We start from the raw sequence: 23,372 nt of genomic DNA on the forward strand, positions 1-23,372 counted from the left end.
AGCCATACCTCACACCAAAGCCATTTCCCCACCTGTGACAGACCCCACAGCACTGTGCCAGCAGGGAATTTGCTAACAGTTGCACCAGTGAATATCCAGCTGTCCTCACATGCTGTGAGCAGGGGTGCGTTGCCTCGGATCAGCTACGGCTCTAACACCAGCTTAGGGTTAGCGTAACTTCCACTTCCAGCAAATATTAAAGTCTTAGAAGAGAAGGTTTTGTAAATCCAGTTGGAACCATTTTAAGCGATTTGTGTCCCTTGCTCTGTTCTGCTCCTCTGCTTGAGCTGGCAGAAAAGAAGACACTCCAGGGCAAGGTCCTGGGATTTAGCTTAACCCCCATCACTGATGCTTGCAGCTGTATTACTGGACCTTGTATTGATACAGCTTAGTGTGCACGTAGTGTTGTGTTTGAACAGGTCTCTGGGAATAGTAAGCACTGTTACCACGGTGCTACAAGGGGCAACACGCTTGAAAGGACGCAGCTATCTGAGCTAATTCCCTCTTCCCCTTAGAGGGGTTTGAAAACTATGGATCGAAATGCAGGCGTCAGCTATGCCTGTGCAGGGATTTCGTTTTGCAGCAGAGATGCCATTAAAACACCAAAAGGTTCTATAAAAAGGAAATACTTCAGATAGATGCCAAAGATATTACCAAAAAGCAATGAGTTTTAACGTCGCAGCAACAACAGAAGCAATTATTTGTAATTTATTGTTTATTTTCATATACAAAAAGATAAACTTGAAATAGTTCTTTCTAGTTTTTTTCCTCCTATCTGTTGGGGTGTAGCTGCTTCACACAGGGCAAATACTACATTCATACTGGTTTATTCGGACACCCAGTGCAAAGCTGAAGCAGCAAAACTCCAACTTGGCAGATCTAATGTCAAACTTGAGACTCATTTCTAAAATACCACAGTAAAAAGGAACAAAGATCCACTGCAAATTCATGAACTATGATACAATGTTTTTTCCAAAATGTCTTCATTTCATAACTGCAATACAATGGATGTCTGCATTAGGCCTTTTTACACATACATTATACATATATATACTTTTGCAGAATATATATATATAATATACATATAAAAATCAGCACACTTCAATCCAAAAGGGGTTACAGCAACGAGCTTAACTCTCTGTATACTTTTTTAACAGGATACTTTAGTATATCTTTTGTTAACTCAGTAGTACAAGCTATCTCTGTTCTACATTTTTATAGCTACAAGAGTGAAATATAACCTACAACATTTACATTTCACATATCTTGGTATACAAACAGTACTTATTGAATTTGAGCCAAGGACCAAAAGACTCTTTAAAAATTATTTCACCATCTGATAGAGCTTCCTGTAATTTACACTCAGTTTATTCTGCAATCTTCTAAATCATTTACGTAATCTCATAGTTTGAGTTTAAATCCATTCAAACTGGAAATCCTGGAGAAACAGGTTACTGCAAACTCTTATGTATACTCTATATATACAAGTTAAGTAACACAGCGTAATAAGACTTAGCTATTTATCCTAAAACTGATATACACATATTTCACTACGCTAGACAAGTCTTAGGATTTTTATTTTATTTCTTTAAATAAAGCACAAATTTAGAAGTAGCTGGTAAAACTTACAATAAGATGGTTTAAAATGACAAATGGTTAGGGTGAGATTTCTTTCTGCTGGTGCCAAAACATTTTCTTGTGAGTTTTGTACTATGCTGTGTTGTTTAACTGTATGTGTCTAATGTTACATGCAGAAAGCTCTTTCCACAAGAATTGACATCAAACTGTACTTAAGTCAACTTTACAGTATAAAATTTGTCAAACTTAAGGACAAATGTGAAAATATTAACAGGTGAAAGATCAGGCTTTCAACTCTATCATGAGGATCATGCAGAATTCATAAGCAGATAGTTTGAGCAGATTGACAATGGCATTGTGCGGACTTATGGCATAGAGAAGAGGTCAAGAGTGTTACTTAGTTTGCAGTAACCACCTCCTTCAATTCTGATCCACTAACAGATTCACTTTTGCATCATACTTATTCCATTGGAAGGCCAACAGCATTGCAAAATGCCTGCTTCTGGGAGATTTTAATACTTTCGCAAATTATTTACAGAGATAATCGTAAACCATCAATAACCATAGAGACATTAGATGGAGAAAAAATGGGAAAAGGGAAACAACTTCATTTCTTACTTTAAACTAATTACTATTTGAGTTGGAAAGTTATTTTTTTGGCTAAGTAAAATGAAGACTGTAGTGTGCATCGGTTACATAGATACATGAAAAAAAAAAAAGAAAAAAGAAAAAGAATTTTTTATACAGTAGAATGTTAATAAAAAGAAAGTTTTTTTGTTGTTGTAATTTTTCTCCAGAAAAAAATATCCTGAATCCAATTCTCTTTGGCAAAGTATCATTAAGGAGAAGTCATTGTGGTTGAAGGCCTGTTTTTATGAGAAGGTTTTCTGGAGAAGGTAGTTGGAAAAAAGAAAGGGCTAAACAGGTATCAGGTCTTGCAACATGTTTCCTGATATCCAGAAATTGTTCTGATGCTTAGTCCACATTCAGGAGCTATGATTCCTCCTCCAACTTCCTTCTCCTCATGGTTTTTGTTTTTTGATTTGGTGGTTTTTATTTTTAACGGGGGTGGCAATCCAGAGATGCCTTTGACTACTGAATGAGAATTTTAATTGACTAGGATGGCTACTGATAAAATTTCAGTTCCTTAGAACAGTGGAAAAGTTGAGTCAAGTATGGCCAATACTCTCCATTTCACAAAAAAAAAAAACAAACAAACAAACAAAAAAAAAAAACTAATGAAGTCTTCCCAGAATATGCTAAAGTTTTGCAATACTAACCTTACTGGAATGTTGTATACTGAGTTTTATAGGTTTTTTTAACAACTGGAAAGATTAAGAGGCCCCTGCTTCAAAACGGACCCAAAAATGCAGATATAGTGTTTTAATCACATCATCTGCCCCATTAAAATACTGAAATAAAAAGGCTAACAAAGGAAGCACTTTTCAGAAAACACTTTCTTAATACATATCCAGCACAATGCCATTATAGAGCTTCAGGGAAGCCCTTTTGGTTTCAATGTTGGAAAACAAAAGTTTTGCTTTTTTCCTTCAGTCCTTGGGGATCACTTTCCATTTATATATATATAACACATACATGTATATATGTATATGATATATATACATAAACACATAGCAAGGTTCCTGTTTGTGTATGTTACAATATTGTAGTATCAAGGAGAATCCAGATAGCAACACTGTTTAACATGAGGTTTGAGGTAATTGGTTCTTGAAATACCTGGATCACAGACTGCATCCAGAAATAACAGCTGGGCAATAAAAAGTGTTTTTTCAGACAGAAAAAACTAGTAAACGAAAGAAAAAAGAAAAAAAAAAAAGAAAAAAAAAAGAAAGAAAAACAACAACAAAAAAGCTTACAGCAGTTGCTTTTACATGGAAAAATAAAGGCACAACAGAATAGCATTACATTTCAGAACAGCTGGATGAACATAACACAAGTATGACCTCTTTCTGTGGAAGTGTCCCGACAAAAAGGATTACTGCTTAATTGATTAGGTTATTACTTCAGTCAGGGAACAGAGCTTCACCCAAAGACTAGAATATTAGAAAAGAAGTCCCATGTTGGTGAGTGAGGGTATTGACCAGGTATTGTTTAAAAAGTGCTCCAGGAACACACACACTCACAGTCCCACTGAATTAGATGCCAACTCTGCCCTGGGCTTCCACAGGGCCAGGACTTCACCAAGAACAGAGAGAATTAGGATTCAGCAATCACAGGAGTTTGCTCTAAATCACTCAAGCACTAATTTCAAAAGGCACACTGTCAAAACAGCTTTCAAGTAGCACAACATATTGTTTGGTATTAGGTTTTATTCAGTTACCTTTTACCCTGCCAGCATTGTGCTGTTGAGATTAAGAGAACGAAAGACTGGAGTGATTTTTAGGTCCAACAAGCAAAGTTAGCTTAAGTGAAAAGAAATATTTTAAAGGTTTTTTTCTTCTTCTTTTTTTTTTTTTTTTTTTTTCTTTTTCTTTAACACCTTTAGAGTACATTGGATTGGTTACACAAATTAGGAATGCTCTTTTTCTAAGTAGGACTTTGGACATGACAGTGCTCCTTTTCCTTAGTGCCTCTGACCCAGACAGTAGAATCTGACACTGGGAACACAGAGCACATCTGCATGTTCTGGTGAAGTCTGATTATTGGTGTCACTTCAGTGAGAAGGAACTTCTGGGAAATGCTTTTATCAAGACTCTACTGGCAACAGCTCCTTACAGATCATATTGTCAACGCAGCAAACGCAGCTGCTATAAACGGATATGGCAGCGAGTTAGATCAGCCCAACTATTTGGTCTCTAAATTTTTAACACCCTGACTTCACAACTCACTGCGGCATCGTGGCATATGTCAAAAGACACCCTGCTCATACACGGATACTTGCATGATTAGATGAAAAAACTTCCTGGTTAAACTGAAGATGGTCATAGAAAAGCAATAAGCATTTTTAGCAGAAGGGATGTGACATGCACGATAACCTATTAAACATATACTCAGTGCCGCCCTCAAAGCATGTCCAAGTACATCCAAGCTTGCTCCTCACGCTGGTTTCAGGCTAACTTTGTTCTACCCTCTAGACTTTGATGTAGTGCACACTTATTTTAAACAGTATATATATATATTTATTTATTTGCTGTGCGTACACAGACCTTTCTCCCTTTTCCCTGCAGAAACATATTAGACATTACAAAAATAATTTGTGGTATAAAAGAATTCTCACACAATGTAGAATTTTTGTTTGTATATGTAACTAAAATATATATATATATATTTCCAAAAGTAAAAAAGTCAAAATGTCCTTATTTTCCTCTATTATATAGTCTATTTTATTTACAGTGTTACCAAACAATATTCTGTATGTAAAAGTGATAATAGTTTGTGGGACGCTTCCTGCTTAGCAACTTCTCAAGGGGAGTGTGGCTTGTAGAGGACTGCACCAACAGCACTGTCACAATATTATCAACCAGCACCTTCCTCTGCCGTAGGAGTTTCTTCCTTCCTAAGTGAAACCAGATCGCTCACCTGCAAAACAGGTAAATTCTGACAGTCTGCCTAGAAAGCAGCACAAGAGGAATAAAACCTGTGCTCTCCAGTTTCTATGCTATGATATTAAGGGGGAGTCAGCATTCCTCATGGCAAACGCCTGTCCGACCAACCTGGAAACCCCACTCCAGCAACACTGGCACTCAGAGGACCCAAGGCTGCTCCCACTGAGCTGAACAACTTCAACAGAAACAGCAGTGAACCGCGAGACCTCAGCAAAACGCAGCAGAGTTACTGGGGGGTACTCACGTACCTTTTCTTTGAAACAAACAGAAACACAAAGACCTCGGCATTTCCATAGGTGTAACTTTACCAAGCATAGTTTATTCCGTAAGAAAATTTCAGCCAAAGACTGAGGCAGAATAAAAAAAAAAAAGTGCTTTTCTTTTGTCTTCACTAGAGAAAACTTCATGATCAGGATTAGCTGAAATCTGTAATCAGAATAAGTAGGCCAGGTATCGCTTAACTGATGGTTAGACCAGTTAATAGCCTTCTCTTAGAGTGTGCACATATATTTCAAGGGGAGCCACGTACAGTTTCCAGCCTTGCTGTACTAACGCAATTGTAGTAGCAAGTCACAGCTCTATCACCTCAAGAAAGCAATTTCAGCTCCTGTGGTATTTCCAGTCTCAAAACGTAAGCTCAGACTTCCTTCACCTAGGAAACCGCCCCAGCCAGTGCAATAAATTAATAAAAGGAGTAAGACCGGAGAGAGGGGAATCCTGGCTCCTCGAGTCATGGAGAATTTTTACCACTGGTTTCATGGTTCGTATTTACCCAAGAACTGCTATGCAAGAGGAGAAGGTCAACAATAAAATTCTGCGACAAAATTTTTAAGAGCTACTTCCTCAAAATCAGAATGGGAAGTGAAATTGAGTGTTTGGGAATTAATATAAGATGTGTTGTACCCAGCTTTTTCAAGGGAGTGTTAAGAGGAAAAGAGTCACAATTGCTTATTACAGCTACACCTATGGATGTGCCCTGTTGCTGACCTGCAAAAAGCCTCTGCAAGACTGAACAAAACCAAAATCATGTTGTCAATGAAAGTTCAAACGCTAGATTAGCTAGGAGGAAACTACTTGCTTGACAGCTTAAGTGGTTAAAGACCGATAAGTTCATCAGAGCTTGTCTTCAGTAATAAAATATATAAATACCAGTTAAAAGAACAACTTTAGCTGAACTGGTACAAATTTGGAAATAGGTAAAAGTTCAGGATTTCCTTCTCTGCTGCGGTAGCAAGACACACATATTACCAACATAGAGTTAAAATTTGTAACCGAGCACACGTGCATTTTGGAAATTCTTTTTAAAACCAGTTTCTGCACCCTGCTGACAAGATGATCTATAAGGAACCATTACACCAGGCAATACAATCAACATTCGGTCCACGTTGGTACAGTTCCCCGCAGTAAGGTAAGCTACACATGAGATTTTTTTGTTTATGCTTTCTCAGAAGAGACGATTTAAGAGACTGTCTAATAGGCTATTAAAATCATATGGCACTTTCAATAAATACTTTAAAGCTTCTCAAAGAAATCAGGATAAAAAAAGCAACTGCTGTAATAAGCCTGTTTTAGCCATTATACATAATGCTGAAGGAAAAAATCCAGAACAGCAAACAGATATTGACAGTTAAAAGACAGTACAGCTTTTTTTCTTTCTGCAGCAGTGTGAACCAGCTCCCATTCCTGGGGAAACGGGAGCAAGCCCACCTCAAAACAAGCATTCATTCAGTCTTAACTCTGCTCTAGACTCCACCCCACCCCTTACATCACTTCACTTCTAAAACATAGTCACATTTTCATATAAATCTCAGTGCAGAAATGTATTAGAACGTGAAAAGCGCTGATCCTGCAAACCTTTACGACCATGCTTCACGTTAAGCGAGCCGCCGATGGCGTGCCACCAGGAAAGCCACCCCACACGCTTAACGTGCAGCATGGGCACGCCGCAGCATCAGCCCCAAAGATGTCAGCCCTCGCCAGCGACATCAGCTGGGTCAAACTGGTGTCGTTCCATCCGGATTTGTCACGGTGTTCTCAACAGAATCACATTAAGGAACAGAAACTTCCAATCCTACACACGGAAACACAATTACATGTGTGTACATACTAATATGCAATATACATTCAGTAACTTGAAAGAATAGGTTAAGACTTTATTCAGATAGACAAATTAAGGCAATTATCTTCATGTCTCTTCGAGAGAAAGGACCGCGTCCTCATTTGTGACCTCTAGGTTTTAAAGCTATATTTTTTCAAGAGATATATTTCAATTTACTTTATATTTTCTCCATATTTTCTCCAATTAGCAATTTTGTTTGCTTAGTAAATTACATTTGTGCAAGGGTCCACACTGGCAATTTAGCAGTGACAACAAGCCCAATTCATCTATATAGTACAGACTTTTTACATGTGGGTTTTTTTTTTGTTTTTTTTTTGAAGGGTGATTAGTTCAGGACTGCGTTTTGGCTTAACACAAGAAAAAATTTAGATGTTCTGGCCATCCAATGGACATAACTTTGTCAGTCTAGCAAGACACATAATTCATGTTATATTCAAAGACCAAAAGAAATAAAAATAATAATAAAAAAATAAAAACAAAACCAACAATAATAATAACAATAATAAAAAAGATGTACTGTCCTTTCACTAAAACAGACCAAAAAAAAAAAAATAAAAAAACAAAAACAAACAAACAAACAAAAAAAAACACAGAATGGAAACAGCCTTCACAAATAAAAGTGAATAATGCCCAGGTACCTTATATAGGCAGTTATTCTACAACTGTATACAGTTATTTACAATGGTGCTTTATAAAACAAACAAACAAAAAAATGGTAGCACTTCCTAAAAGATTTTGGAACTTTTTTTCTTTTTTTTCTTTTTTTAAAACTCCCTTGTCATAAAAGCCAACTTACATTAAAATATACTTACTACAAGACAACACAACTAACAAAATATATAATAAAACTCATACAAGTAGAAAATTCTGAGGTATTTCTGGTTTGAGGTGGTCTGTGGTCATGAAGTTTTTAATTTTTTTTTTCAGTTTAAACCTCGGAAGCCACGTAACGTGTGTATGTGTGTGTGTTTTGTGTATTTTTTTTTCTTCTTTTTTTTTTTTTTTCTTTTAACATTGCATGTATTGCAAATTAAAAAAATATTTCAATGTTGAATCAGCAGCATTAGGAACATTCACTGACTAGAGCGAGTTTATGGCATAATAAGAGTAACGGTATTTCAGAATATGCACCACTTGAAGACAAAAGAGTTTAGTCACAGAGTAAGGAGAAAGCAGCGTCAAAGAAACCAGTCTGTGAGATGCCGTGAGAATCGCTGCTGCTGCTGCTCAGCTGCCTCGGCAGTCTGCAACTGTACAGTTCCTAGGCTTCTGGGATGCTACAGGAGCCATCTGCCACTGGTTCAGGTAATTTCCACCTCCCTGCAACCCCAAATTAAAAAGAAAACAAGAAATTTACAGAGCCGGTTTTCACGCTTTTCCTCTTTCCACCATCTGCACCGGTGGCTTGGGCTGGCAGATAATCAACCCCGAGGCCAAGTTGCCTGAAATGACTCACGCTTCATGAGAGATGCAAATTTTTTTCCTATCTTCCAGTATTTTACCAAAGTGCTTCTGAGAACGCACTTTCCCACCTCTTCCAATTATGCTGCTTAAAAGCATCCTTCCCGTTACTATCTGGAGTTGAAAAATAAAAGGTAATTATAGTTCTGCTTTTTTTTTTTTTTCTTTTACCACCCAAGCCCCAGAAGCTGGAGGAAGGATGAAGGAGCACCTTGCTTACAGCCACTGGCTCTTTAACGCAGCTTTCTCCATACGCTGCAGCCGTTAATACTCTGCCCAGAAATGTCCTTCCTCTCCTCTAATGGTTACCTGAGAAGTAGCTCCATAGCAAATGATGTTTCCCCAAATGCTGCCAAGTCCAACGTCACTCTCCCCACCCCTATTCTACGCTCCCCCCTTCAATTCTACCACCAAGAATTAACATTCTCTGCCCGGTTACTTTTTTTCCATGTTACAATGACACCCGTTAGATCCGTAAAAGACACATCTGCTGTTTTTTTTTGAAGCTCACTTCCAAAAAGAACCCTAAAAACGGAACGGAACCCAAAACTCAAAACAAAATGGGGAAAAAATCCTTTTGAGGAAGGTGTAATCTTATATAACAGTCTTAAGTTTCCTCCAAAGTTTGCAGCATTGCATTTTCTAAGATGGTAGGTGGTTTTCCTTTATGTCACAGATGCTCCGCTCAGAAGACAGACTGATAAAGAGAAACCCAGAAAACTGAATAAAAAAAAAAAAAAACGAACTGAAGTGAGTTTGTTGAGGTTCTGAGGTACCTGCACCTTTTCTGCATTCATTAGTCGGCACCTGAATGCTTGCTGAAATGTCCATTTTTTTAATACAGTAGAGCAATGTGCTGGTAAAATTGATCCAATCCAAAAAAATAATAATAATAATAATAACAATAATAATAAAAAGTCAAGATAAAATAGCAGCTGCATTCACGTGTTTGTTGGATTTTTGCGTTTTTGTTTTTTTTTGTGTGTGTTTTTCTTTAAAACTTTTTTTTCTTTTCTTTTCTTTTTTTTTTTTTTTTTTTTTTTCAAATCCACTGAGTCTGGAAAGACAAATGTGAACCAGGACTTAGATACTAGACTCTTTGGGCGGCAAGTCCACGTTGGTGACAGACGTCACGATGGAGACGAGGCAGTCCGAGGTAGTGCCGTTTACGGATTTGCGGATCTGAGCGATGCGCTCCTCGACACAGCCCGCCGAGAGCCGAGCCTCCGCGTCGTGGTCCCAGCACTCTTCGATGGTCACGCAGAGCTGCGCCAAGCCCTGAAGAGAATGGAAGAAGAGCTAAGCATCATTTCTCTGTGGTATGCAAATCAGCAGGAGATTAACTTTAAAATTTACTTTCACTCGGTTCTTTTCGTTTTTTAAGCTTCTGGCTTCTAAGGCTGTACGGTTTGGTCATATCTAGCGTTTCTCATAGACCCAAAAGTGCTTTTTTTCTTTTTCTTTTTTAATAACAAAGTGCATCATGAGATTTAGCAGTTAAAGCTTTAAAAAATGAGCCATCCAGTATTACGATTCCTATGATAACACCACCGGAGCTGGCAGTTCTGTATCAGTTACTAATGAAGCAGTTGTTTTGTTTGCAATCACTTCTGTAGATATCCAAAAAATACCTGAATCCAACACTGCTGGAAGAGCACCGCTCATATTTGAATCCCACTCATCCAGAAACTGGAACAGTCAACTCTATCTACACCCAGCAGCTCTCCCTGACGTCTAGGCAATGAGTTACTACACCTGAATCTAACCCAAACAGCAGCAGTTTGGTCAAAACAGAGGCATTTAGCTTCTTACTGAAGCCCTGGGAGGTTTCACGATCTGCTCACTTTCCCAGTCTGAAAAATCAGCTCTTTTATTAAAAACACTCATTTGAAATTATCTACCTCTGGGAAACCCATGCTGCATTTTACCTCACTGTCTGTTTGCCTTCATGTCTAATTAATTTTCCCTCAAAAAATTGCTCAAGTCTTGCATGCTATCTGGCTTGTGAGGAACATGTCTCCGATGGTATGGATCATTCTCTCTTCAATAATCAAAGGGACTTTATTTTCCATTCTTTAATCATATTAAACGAGTCCTACTAAACTAACGCACAGCACGCCACACCACGTTCCCCGTTCACTTGCTCTGTCTGATTTTAATCAGCCAGTTTACCCTCCAAATACAAAAAGGGACAAACAGAAAGGGGAACGTGAAGGTGCCGTGCAAGCCCTCATTCCCTGGCTCAGACTCTCTCTGCAGGAGGCCACTGTGCTAGGACAGCACCTGGGAGTGGTGAAGACACAAAGGTCACCTGCAGTTTAGTTTGTGCCTCAAGGCACCTCAATCCTGCCAGATCACTAGAAGATTTCCCTGCTATTTTTCCCTTTGAAGCTAACACGTGATGCATAACCACATCCCTCGTGCCCCTCACGCAAGAAATAACTTCCCCCATTAACCAGGAGGGACGTACGGGGTGTTTCAGCCAATGATCCTTGAACACGGGGCGCATCTTCTTGTGAACCACCACTTCTTGCAGGTCCTCAAGGGATGGGTGCTGACCTATTTCTTCTTCGAAAGGCAGCATGTATTCATCCACCGGACCTGAAGTGCAAGCAAAGAACCAGATTAGTACAGAAACAGCCTCTGTAGAGCCACAGCCTCCACAGAGCCACATCTTCCTCGTGTGTAAGCTGTGGCTCCAGAGCAACCTCAACCCACTGCAGCAAAATAACCTAAAGAAAGGTTTTGGCATGAGCATAATTTCACTTTAGGCACTGACTAGCAAGGTCAAACATTTACAGTGCTTGTAATCTCTTCCTTTGTGATCTGGCATGTTCATAGATTTAAGTCAGCCCTGATAGAGTAGAGCCAGATGCACTTGTCCCAAGTACCAGCTCCTAACTACAAAATGATTTCTGAATGCTTTTGTTATATCTGTTACAGCTGTGAACTGCTCTGGGCCACAAGAATGAGAAAACTGTTTTTGAGTGCCAGTGCAGACCCTGGACTGCAGCAATAACTCCTGATCACTGAAACGTCATTTGGCCTTTGGCAATGTGGAGATGCCCTCTTAGAAAAACGCAGCCCAGCTTAACTAATGGGCTTTCTCAGGGTGCTCAGTGGCATTACATATGATTTCTCAGTAGCGAAAAGTGACCTCTTGCAATAGTGGGAGTAATTCAAGAGGGTCTTTCCAGAATAAAATAAAAGAACTGACCACTTCAGCTGGTCATGAACTGCGACACCAAGGAAATGATGTTTAGGTACTCTGAAAATAAACAGTCACTAAAACAGCTTATCATTATTCTTGTTGACACAATACCAGTCATTAAAACAAACTGAAGTGCTTGTTCCAACAGATGGCATGATAATGCTCATGACCTTCCATTCCTCTTCTTCAAAGAGGAATCAAGACTATAAAGAGCTGCACTGGTGATCTCCAAGCCGAAGCTACTGATAACACAACCATGCTCACCACCTGGAATTGAGTCAATGCCCTGTTTCTGAAATTACACTCACTGCCTTTCAGCTTCAATGAGCAAGACAAGGTCTGTCTGTCAATGAAGTCAACAATGCTGACCACAATGATGGAACAGATCTGTTAAATAAGGTTCTGTACAATATTGCTTCTGACCTAAAATGGCAGATGGGGTTCGGCGTAACTCTCCCTCAGCCCAAAGTCTTCCCTCTGATTTAAAGGTGCTGTGTATGATACTTGGAGTATCCTGGCCAGCTACTTCCTAAGCAAAGTTGAAAGGGGATCACAAAAATAAAAAGCAAAAATCCAGATAGATATCTGGGGGGCCTCAAATGAGAAGTCTCATTGCTGCATCTAACAGAGACCTGCAGAGTGATCCTGGGTACAACTGCTTCACCCCGCTATGCTCTTACTTCCCTGCTCCTCTGGCATTTTATCAGGTTAGGCAGGAACTTTTTGAAGAACCACACTCCTAGGCTCATGTCCTAATTATAATCAAGCTCTCCTTTGCTCCTACAATATTAACATCAATGTCTGAAGCCCAGGTGAGGTACTATTAATTCACAAACTTGATATTCAGCCCAGATCACCCATATCTGCACAAGTAGAAGTTGGAGCAGGCAGCCTTGGAGCTAGTACAACAAAACGATAGCTTCCCTGACCAGAGGCAAGGTCCTGCAAATAGCAAGGATGTAACCAAGAGCAGATGGGCTACTTGGACAGAAAAGATGACCCATTTTGCAGCATCATTTTAGGATCAAACCCCTTGTGAAAGCGGACATGGTGAACTTTGATGGTATTAAAAGCACTTTGAGTCTTGAACACTACAAAGATTGTTATCCACAGAAAATGACAGTTTACATTATAAATGAAGCAGATGAAAAACAGGTTAGCAGCCTAATAAGAATATGCCATTGATTTTTTTAATTATTTATCTTTAACAAAGCCAGGCCCATTCTCTGGGCCAGCAAACCATGCTGAAACAGAGCTGTTCCTGGGGCAGATCTTTATTCTTACCATCAACTGCTCTACATCTGGAGACTAACTCCCACAATACCAGTCCCATTGCATACATGTCTATTCTCAGGAAGGCGTCTCGTTGGAAGTTGATTGCTCCCTCTAACACTTCGGGAGCCATATACCTCCTCGTTCCCACCTACAGAGAAAGAAACAGCTCGAGTTAAATTCCAGTTGGGTCTGTCAGCCTCCGTTGGTCAGAGATGAATGACAGCTGCTTTCATTAGCCTTAAGGCTACTTCTGCTAAATTTGCACCTCGCTCGGAAGACAACCAAAAGGGAGCTGTTTCTTCTGACACCGATTCTCAGTAAGTTCACTTGAGCCTAGATAAGCTACCTGAAGGAAAAAGCCAAAGAGCATGGCTACGTGTGTTGTATACATTCAGCATACAATATAGGTCTAACACAGATGCAGCGAGGCACAAGGAGTGGGGATGAAATCCTCTGCGTCCCACTGCATCTTGTTCCAGCAGCACATGCTGGAGGAGAAAACGCTGCCTTTGGAGACACACACACAACACCCTGAGGTCAAGCCAGACTTGGTTATTGCAGTCGGTGAAAATTGAATCCTCTTTCTCTAAAAATATACATGTAAAAAGAAAAAAAGAAAAAAGAAAAAAAGAAAAAAGATAAAGGAAAAGAGAAAAAAAAAAGAAAAAAGGGAAAAGAGAAAAGAAAAAAGAAAAAGAAAAAAGAAAAAAGGGAAAAGGAAAAAGAAAAAAAGAAAAAAAGAAAAAGAGAAAAGAAAAAGGGTAAAATCAATGTATCCTGAAATGGTAGAAAAAGGAAAACTTGCAAAAATTTCCAAAAAATTTGCATATTGCAAAACTTCTCAGATATTTATGGCTATATATAGGGCAGAATCGTAGCCCATGATGTAGGAGAGAGGAGAGCACAGCAAGGTGAAAAGCACCTTTTTAATATGGGAGCTGAAACGCTTTTAATGTTTTTCTTTAGGGGTTTCTCATCTGATCTTGCTGTTACCTGAGGAATTGGGCAGAGAGGGAAACAGAGATGTAAGAAAGCATGGGAAATGCTGGAAAAATCCAAAGAAAGATAGCAAAAATGAGGAAAGCTGTGAGGAGCTAACGTGAGGTAAGGGTAAGAAAGGAGATGGCATTGGAGACATTCATTCCTAAAACCCAGGAGGTGCCCGGAGGAACGGCTGCCCTTGCTGCACCCCTGCCCAGAGACAGCGAGGGGCCACTTGCTGCAGCTCACAGGTGGAAAATCCCAAATTGATCAAAACGCAGGAAATTGTTCACACAGTGCAAAGCCAGCACGCAAAGTTCACCATTGCGAAAGGTCACCCTGGCAGCGAGCCTGGCTGAATTCTTAAAAATAAATGAATAGTTTTAGGAGTGTTAATGTTTAATACTGAGGCAATAAAGAGACATCACGTCCCGTGTTTGAAGGGAGAAGTCGCTTGCCACCAGGGCCAGGCCAGACTGCACATCTAATTGTTTGGAAAGTTCCTGTCTTGGAGGAAATTAAATGCTCAGAAGTGGCACTGCAAGGAAAAGGTGCATGGGGGGACAGGGGAGATGTCACATTTGCACCAGCATGTAGGGTTGGGTTCCCATCACAAAGGGCCAGGGGCTGAGAGCTGCATCTGGGCTCAGGATTGCATGCTGCTCCTGTTCCCTTAGGTCTCGCTTTCCAGGGTCATGCTAAGGGGAAAAAAAAGGTGCTTTCCCCCATATGAATTACGCAAGGAAGAAGAAAACATTCCCGTAATCTCCCGGCCTCCAGCCTGCATCTGCACAAACCGCCTCCACGCACGAGAAGCTGACTTTTTACGATGTTATTTTTAAAGATAAAGATTACCTGTCCATGAGTGTCCCCTGGAGGTTTTCCAGGTTCAAACCGTACAGCTAGACCAAAATCGGCCAGCACCGCCGTCAAGTCGTTCTTCAGCAAGACGTTTTTACTCTTGAAGTCCCTAGAGAGAGCCAAGAAGTGAGTTTAGGAGGCTTTATTACGGCATGGGTCTGAATCACAGCGCAACACACCACTTTGTAACCTCTACGTTTAGCAGCCCTGGGTGGATCGGCTCCTTTCTTCCTTCCCCAGCTGGCAAATTCAGCTGCTGGTGTCCGTGAGACGCCACCAGGCAGCCCTGTGCTGCTGGGCTGGGACCTGACCTAGCCCGGGGAAGGTGCTGAGGCCACTGCTGCCACCCTGACCTCAACCACTCATTTTTTTGGGTGCTTTTGTTGACTGCCATCACCTGCTGGAAGCAGGGGTGACCAAGGGTGGCACAGCAGCGGTGTCACGGGGGTGCTGGCAAACAGTTTCACTGAGCGCTGTCCTCACAGGGTGTGAAGGTCTCCAGCACTGCTCTCTGCAGGAGCTCACGCTCGGCAGGAGGGTGATTTACAGCATGTTTCGGGCACATAACCCTGAGCATCCTCAAGCCCTGGGTACCGGGGGAGTGTGATCAGACCTTGATGCGCCGCCTGAACACGTGGCGGTGCCACCTCCTCTCCCTGCCCAGAGGGGAAGCAGGGCACAGGGAGAGCAACGGGGAAAAGGAGGGAGAGAAAGCACAGCTTCAGGACAGGCAAGCTGCAGAAGTCCTGAGGAAATTACCAGCAAAATGAAATCCAGACAATGAGTTTCCCACCCACAGCCTTTGTAGGCCTTTACACCACTGGCTAACTCCGTATCCCTCCCTTCCCCTCCAAGAGGTATCAAAGGAAGAAAAAAAAGGGCTACATATTCATCCCATTTAGAATAGAATTAATAGAATAGAATAGAATAGAATAGAATAGAATAGAATAGAATAGAATAGAATAGAATAGAATAGAATAGAATAGAATAGAATAGAACAGAACAGAACAGTTCCAGTAGGAAGAGACCTACCAAGATCACCAACTGTCAGACTACTTTGGGGCTAACCCAAAGCTAAAACATCAGCACGAGCATTATCCAAATGTCTCCTAAACACTGATGGGCACGGGGCATCAACCACCTTGCTAGGAAGCCTGTTGCAATGTCTAACTACCCTCTCAGTGAAGTTTTTCCTAATGTCTAATCCGAACCTCCCTGATGCAGCTTTGAGCTATTCCCACGTGTCATTAAAACAGGGAAACCCAGGACCAAGCCTTCCTTGGGCACCAGCCACAGTCTTCTATTACAATTCTGCTTTAATTGCAGGACTGGCTTCCCCTGGGTTGGAAATAAAGCAGGGGAGGGGGTGAGCCCCCACGGAGACGAGCTGCCCACGCAGCTGAGCAGTGGGTGTCACCCTTTGCGGCGGAGAGGCTGGCGCTGTGCTTGAAGATGACTTCAAGGGGACATTTGGGTCAGCCCCGTGCTGCAGCACTGCTGCTTCGGGGCAGCTCAGGTGAGTCTGCAGGAGCCGGGGAGGGGGGGGCTGGATGGCACCGAGATGACTAAACCAGCCCAGCCTCGTTCCCCGGGCTCCCCGCATTTTCATCTGAAAGGGAATGTTTGGCAATATAATTAAATTACAGACCTTAGACAGCAGATGGCAATTGTCCTGTATGCTCAGCATTATAATTTCCCTATCATCAATTCACTCGGTGACCCTGCTGATTGCAGGACATTGCAGGCCTGCACAAAATAATTAATGAGGGCAGATACAATTGTTCCGCGCTAGAGCGACCTGTCAAAATTCCTTGGGAAGAGAGAAACTGCTGGACCAGAGAAAAGAGCTGCTGCCTGTGGCCGTGGAGAAAGCATCACGTGCAAAACCCATCCTGTGTCACCCAGCCCTGATTCTTAGCTCAAAACATCAGAAGGTTTGTCCAGATTGCAGCAACACAGCAAGCCATCCGCAGCACGATGGGCATTGCTGGCTCGGGGATTAGTGTGGGGGAAGTGGGTTATTCCCCTTCCAGCTGTGAAGCCTGAGAGAGGAACACAACAGAAATCTGCCTGCTGTGGCCATGGGATATCCAAAGACACAGGGCAGTCTTGTAGAGCCTGAGAAACATTTGCACATCTCTGTTGCACCTAAAAACACCCCTAACCTGCTACCTGCCATCTTAGAGACCGGCTGCCTCCAGGCTGTAGCAGTTTCCCCAAAGGCTTAGAAAGCAGCCATCACCCAACGACACAGATAAATGACTTTGCTCGGTCAGCGTTAGGGGATTACACCCTCCAGGATGGTACAGATTGTGCACGAGATTTTCACAAAGCTGTGGCTCAGCTGGGACCGCACAGGAATTATGCGATGCTCTTCCCCATTTTTCTATGCTTTCCTTCCTTCCACGGGCACCCTGAGCTGGCAAGAGTGAACTCAATGCAAACACACCCAGGACTGGGAGAAAGGCTTGATTCAACCCACGCCCAAGAGAATTCCCACCAACACCATTAGTAGGGACCCTAAAATAGTCGCTAGTAAAAAAGCGGCCTGAGAAGGAGAAAATTCCCTTTTCAGTCTCATCCTTGAAATCAGGGAACAAGGGAGCGAGTGGACAACAAGTGGTCGGTGCGTTAACCTGATTTAGACACCAGAGATTTTATTTTCTGCTTCCACGTGGGGGCACTTTAGCACCGACGAGCAATCCCATAACCTCCATCCCGCTGTGCCGGGGCCACTGTCCTAGGAGTTTGCTCAAAGTCTGCAGAGCAGCGACTCAGGGAGTCCCACCTGGCCTTCCAGCATCTTCGCAGGCATCGTGTTAACCCGTTCAGTGACTCCCCAGCTTTAAAAAGCATTCAGCGTTGTTTGTTTGTTTGCAGCACAAAAGAAAAGAATGGGGTAATCCAAGGAAAATCCACTGTGTCCTGAAACCCCGCTTCTGTAGGAATGTATTCAGTTCACCCCAGTGGCACGCTCTCCATCTTTTATCATTTATTAAACGGATGGGGACACTAATGAGCACGATCTGTTGCTTTAAAGCCTTTCTGTAGCTTTTCCCTGCTCCCCACCCTCAGGAATTTTCATGCATACACCGCAGCCTTTATTTTCATGGGGACAAATGTCAGGGCCACGGGGTCAGCCCCAGGAGCGGCACAAAGGCAGCTGCAGGCTCTTTCACCAGCCCCCAGCTCCCACCAACTTGAAGGTTTGGGGGGGCCCCACGGGGGCTGGGACATCCTTTTAAAAATAGAGATCATCTTGCCGTGTAGGAAGACGGCCCCATTAGGTTGGATGCAGATTACTGCAGCTGGGCATGGGGCTTAAGAATCTCCTCGATGAAGGGCAGTGGGGGAGCACGGCTGTGGATTACTGCCCACAGCCACACAACCCACACAAATCCCTTGGGGAAAGCTCCCCCTCCTGCCCTGCTGCTGGCGAATGACTTGGTAGTGATGGGGTTGGAAATGGACGATCTTTTAGGTCCCTTCCAACCCAAACCATTCTGTGAATCTACAAGGTTTTAAACCAGGGCAAAGGACTTGGGACTGCAGGGATGGGTGAGGGCTAAGACGAGCATCGCTGCAACAAGGATGGTTTCACCCTCTTCATTTGGGATTCCTGCTGTACCCACATATGGAGGTCTTGGGGTCACAGTGCCCTTCCTCTGCTGTCTCTCATAAGCACCCTGGCGAGATTTGGGCACCATAAAACTACCGTGAAAAATAAATAGCAGCTATTTTCTACATTTCTACATTTTCTCATCAGAACACAATGTTCAAAAGCTCTGTGGGAAGACATACAGTGGAGTTATCAGTCTAACACACGTAGGGAAGAACACGGTCCAAATCTTCAGATGGCCACACAAATACATGGATTATAATGTAACTCATCAAGCACAGACTCTTTGAATAGAGGTTCTCCAGCAACCAAGCTCCCCTTCCCTACACACATCAAGAGAAAAGCTGAGGGCAGAGGGAAGCGCCTGCCCTTCAGACATTTGCCATAAACCACCACCAAGCATACATACTGCTTCACAGACAAGATGCTGATTACCTGCTCTTTGCCATTTCTGATGTGGGTGAAAAAATTCTTGTCTTAGCATAGAATTTTGGGGGCTAAAAGGCATTCACTTTCCAAAAGCACAATCTCCTCCTCTGGTTGACAGCACCATTTCAAACAGGTTGTGAATAGCTGAACAGGAAACTTGAAAAGTGTTCACAAAAGAGGCCATACCTGTGTGCTATAGCAGGTTTGTGCCCTTCACCCTTGCACCAAGGGACATCTTCATGTAGGTAGGACAAGCCACGGGCCATGGTTTCTGCTACATGGCAGAGCTCATTCCAGCTGATGATGTTGCCCTTCAGGTAATCCGTAAGAGACCCCTGTAAAACAGGACATCGCATGTTCTTAACCACAGCCCCTGCTTCTAAACTCATCAGTTTAGAAAATGGTTTTCATTAGTGCTTGAGAAACATGAACCTTCATTTAAGAGGTAAAAAATATCACCAGCAAAAGTGAAAATGAAGGAGAAGTAAAACCCCAAAGCATTTATGAGTTCTCAGCCCTTGACAGCACAGAAAGTGTCTGATCTCCCAAATAAGTCCCAAGTCTACTCATCTGCCAGGGAAGGCTTCGAAGGGACAAAATGGTCTCAAAACAGAGCAAGTCGAACAGTTTAGGAAAAGGGAGAACCTTGCATGCAAGAAGATGTTGCATGGTATCAGCTGGTGGTGGAAATGATTGACTCACTAGGCCTTGAATTAAACAGAGGGATAACGCTGCTGGCTCAACCCTGATTTGTGCATGTTTGTTTTATTTTAAGTGTTAGTCACGTTTGATAACTAAAGCAATCCGTGTAAGAGGAGGTATGCCCTGAGTTTCAAAAGCAAACACAAAGCCTATCTGCAAGGGCTGGGTTGGGATCTACGTGTGCTATGAGACAGCAACCACTGCACACAGGAGCCGTGGCCTTTTGTACCACCTCTCTCTCCCCAGCTCCCACCTTTCTTCATTGTGTGTTTGTGCAGGAGAGCCTTGAAAGCCAAAAGAAGGGCCTCTGAAGAAGGGGAGCAGGAGCAGCCCTCCACTACCACCAGTGGCAGACTATCTGAACCATGGGGGAGCTTCTGGGAGAATATTAGACACCAAACACTGCTGCTTCATGCCCAGCCAGCCCTCTGCCTTCCCCAAATGTATGTGCAACGATATGTTACCTTGTCGTGGAAAGCTGTGATCAGCCAGAGCTCTGTCTCTAGGTTTGTCCCTCTTTTCTCTGCTGCGATAAATTGCAAAAGGTTTTCATGCTTCATGCCAGGAGTATTGAAAATCTCCCTCTCGCTCTGCCAAGATTGCTTATCCTAAAGCAGGGAGAAATGCACCATCAAAGATCACTCTTCCCTTTAAAGCAAACAGCCCCTTCAGCTCAGTTAGAGCCGCTCATGTTCCTCTTAATACCATTCTCCAGCATTTTGATGTGATGCATCCCTTCAAAATGAGGCTGTTTTCCTAGAGGGTAGGTGCCGGAGGAAGAATGGAAGTTGCTGTTCTCAGTCTCCCTTCTCCAAAATTATCCTCAGCTATTCCTAAAGCGCATGTTTGGGTTCGGATTCCACCCCCCTGCCCAGCCTCGCTGAGAAATAAGATTTCTTGAGATTTCCAAAGAAAGAAGGCAGAGATAAAGCCTGTGCATGCAGCACCCAGATCTGCATTGTAGCCGTAATTGTTACGACTGCAAAATCTAATCTAGGCTCTATTGAATATTTACTAGTAGGTCACAGCTGGCATGGACAGAAGATGTGCAAATCTCCTTTAGCAATGCTATGACAACAAATACAGGGAGAAAAAATTAACGAATAAGGAGGTAGCGGAGGAGCACAAAGGCGTTTTAGTCATTCTTCTCTCATTTGGCTTTTGATTGCTCTACTCTTTCCATTTACCATTCCTAGACAGTCAAGTCAGGAGCATTCAAAGGTTTCCTGGAGTGGAAGACGTGAGCTGAGAGACACGCTGCAGCGCCGTGAGCTTGCACAGCACCAGGGCTGTGCCTCTGCAAGCTGAAAACTGCTAGGTTGGGGTCTGGGTTTAGGATTTGTGTGCCGGGGCAGGACACACAAAGCCAGGGATTTGGTCCTTTGTGCACTTCGGGCATTGCAGACTGGCTTTTAACAACACAGCCATTTGCAGTGATCCCATGGATTTCAAAATGTGCTTGTTTGCCCTTCTTGCAGCAACAACTACTGCAGGAAGCATTCGGTAATGAGGTAACACAGAGAAAAGTATAGGGGAGGGAGGGTCCTTGAACTCTTTCTCCCAGCAGAAGAGTCCAAATACATCTTTGTAATGGTCTCAAAAACACCTCCACAGGCATTCGGAGCATCTCAGCACTGGCAGGCAGCCCTACGAGCGAGCCCTGAAGGTGATGCCCTTCTCACCTGAATAGGGAAGATTTTCACAGCCACATAGTCGTTCATCAGCTGAGCCTTCCACACGCAGCCGAAGCGTCCCCTCGCCTTGATCTCCAAGAGCTGCAGAGGCTTTAGGCCAACCAGGGGAGAAGGAGGTGGTGGGCCGGGGTCCTGCACAAGAGAAAAACACTGTCGCAAGTTGAAGTGGGACTGTAGAACAAAGGGGGAGGAATGGAGACACTGTGTGTGGGGAAAGAGGTGTGAAGAAGGGGCCTGTTATTTCATCCAAATTATTGAGATGTGCTCTTCACAGCAAGAGCAGCACTAAATTCCCTATTTTGCTTTGCAGGGTATTTGTACAGAACATATATAACAACCTGTGCCTTCAAGTGTCACTCGGTGTGTCAAACCACTGCCTGTCATCCTCTGGCAAAACCTGAATTCTCCAGTGTTTTCAAAGCAACGGCTATTTCGGGCTGTAAAACGCTGATGACCTCAAGGCTACCTCCTGCCAAAAGTAGGAACTTTTTCATCTTTGTGACCCAACGGCAAAATACACCGACAACCTCCAACTGCTTTGCACTTAATTAGGAGTGCTTCCCATAGCCCTAGCAGTGGGCAGTAAACAGGTCTGTCAGCATTATAAAGATAGTATCTGCCTGGAGAACAATGCAGCCCCAACATGTGGCAATGGAGCTCTGTCCTATCTACTTTCAGCCTTGAAAGGCTCCCAGCATGGTCTGTACAGGGCAGAGGAAGACGGCAGAGAAAGCTGCTGGCCCCTTCAGAAGAAACCAGAAGGCTCAGGGCACAGCAGAGCCAGCAAAGACCAGTTCTCGATGGCTTTGGGCTGTGAGGATGACCTCCTGCATGCATTCTCTGATGGCTCATAAAAACTGAGCTTCAACAGGGAAAAAACATCTCCTCTCACCCCATAAAACTGATAGGGACTTTCTAATCTCTACAATCTCCACTCCTCTGCAAAGTTGGCTGAAATTAGGCAATGGGTTTGACGGTTTGGGAGGAAGGGTAGCCACCAAGCAGGGTTGTGTAACTCCATCCCTTAGGAATTTTGGAAATGGTGATAACCTGGTCTAAACCCACCAGCCTCACAGGGGGTATGAATGCTGTCACGGGGCCGACTGTAGCATTGACTTCAAAAAGATGGAGAAGAAAAGTTAGGCCACCTGAACAGTGTTAAATTTGAAGAAAAATGAAGAAATTGTTCACGATAAAGGTGGTGAGGCATTAGAACGGGTTGCCCAGAGGAGCTGTGGCTGCCCCATCCCTGGCAGTGCCCAAGGCCAGGTTGGATGGGGCTGGGGGCAGCCTGGGCTGGTGGGATGTGTTGGAACTGGATGGGCTTTGAGGTCCTTTCTAACCCAAACCAGTCGGTATTGTAGATATACTGAGCAGCCTCTGTGCCTACCATAATGTACAAACAGAGGGAAACGACTTGGAGAAGCCAGAAATTTCTCCTCACCTCATTGATGTCGACGTGCCCGTAGGGGGGCTTGCGGTGCCGATACATCCAGAAGGCCAAGAGGATGGCCATTGATAGGACAGCAATGGGGAGCAGAGAGTACACCAGGATGTTGAGCAGAGAGGGCGTTGGTGGCGGTGGCTCGTATATGACTGTGAGGAAAGAGCAGGGAGAACATGGGGAAAGACCTTTTAGAAGCGTACCCACACTGTGAGCTACCTGTCCAGACATAACCCAACACTGCCCTTCCTTCTGCTCCAAAGCCAACAAATCTTAGTGGCATGTCTCATCACATCCTTGCACAAGGCTCCACCATTTACTCTTTTCCATATTGCCATTACTAACAGTCCAATGGTCCAAATCACACTTCACAGACTGAGCTTCCCCCTGACCTTCATTTAACATGGACATTCTTACTGAGATATCTAAAGG

The 23,372-nt window shown here is 43.1% G+C and overlaps 1 protein-coding gene across 1 annotated transcript in view; it reads right to left on the reverse strand.

Annotated features, from left to right (window-relative positions):
• Positions 1 to 7,992: 7,992 nt before the first annotated feature.
• ACVR2B (activin A receptor type 2B) overlaps positions 7,993 to 23,372 on the reverse strand; it is a 92,094-nt gene continuing 76,714 nt past the window's right edge. The window contains exons 4-11 of the mRNA XM_084509032.1: positions 22,941 to 23,092; positions 21,485 to 21,628; positions 20,267 to 20,410; positions 19,287 to 19,435; positions 15,047 to 15,161; positions 13,220 to 13,358; positions 11,195 to 11,325; positions 7,993 to 10,002 (exon numbers count right to left, since the gene is read on the reverse strand). Coding sequence (XP_084365158.1) covers positions 9,808 to 10,002; positions 11,195 to 11,325; positions 13,220 to 13,358; positions 15,047 to 15,161; positions 19,287 to 19,435; positions 20,267 to 20,410; positions 21,485 to 21,628; positions 22,941 to 23,092 — 1,169 coding nt within the window. The 3' untranslated portion in view covers positions 7,993 to 9,807. The remainder of the gene's footprint in view (positions 10,003 to 11,194; positions 11,326 to 13,219; positions 13,359 to 15,046; positions 15,162 to 19,286; positions 19,436 to 20,266; positions 20,411 to 21,484; positions 21,629 to 22,940; positions 23,093 to 23,372) is intronic.

Source organism: Aythya ferina, assembly GCF_964211825.1.
Source record: "Aythya ferina genome assembly, chromosome: 2".
In the NCBI taxonomy this organism is placed as follows: domain Eukaryota; kingdom Metazoa; phylum Chordata; class Aves; order Anseriformes; family Anatidae; genus Aythya; species Aythya ferina.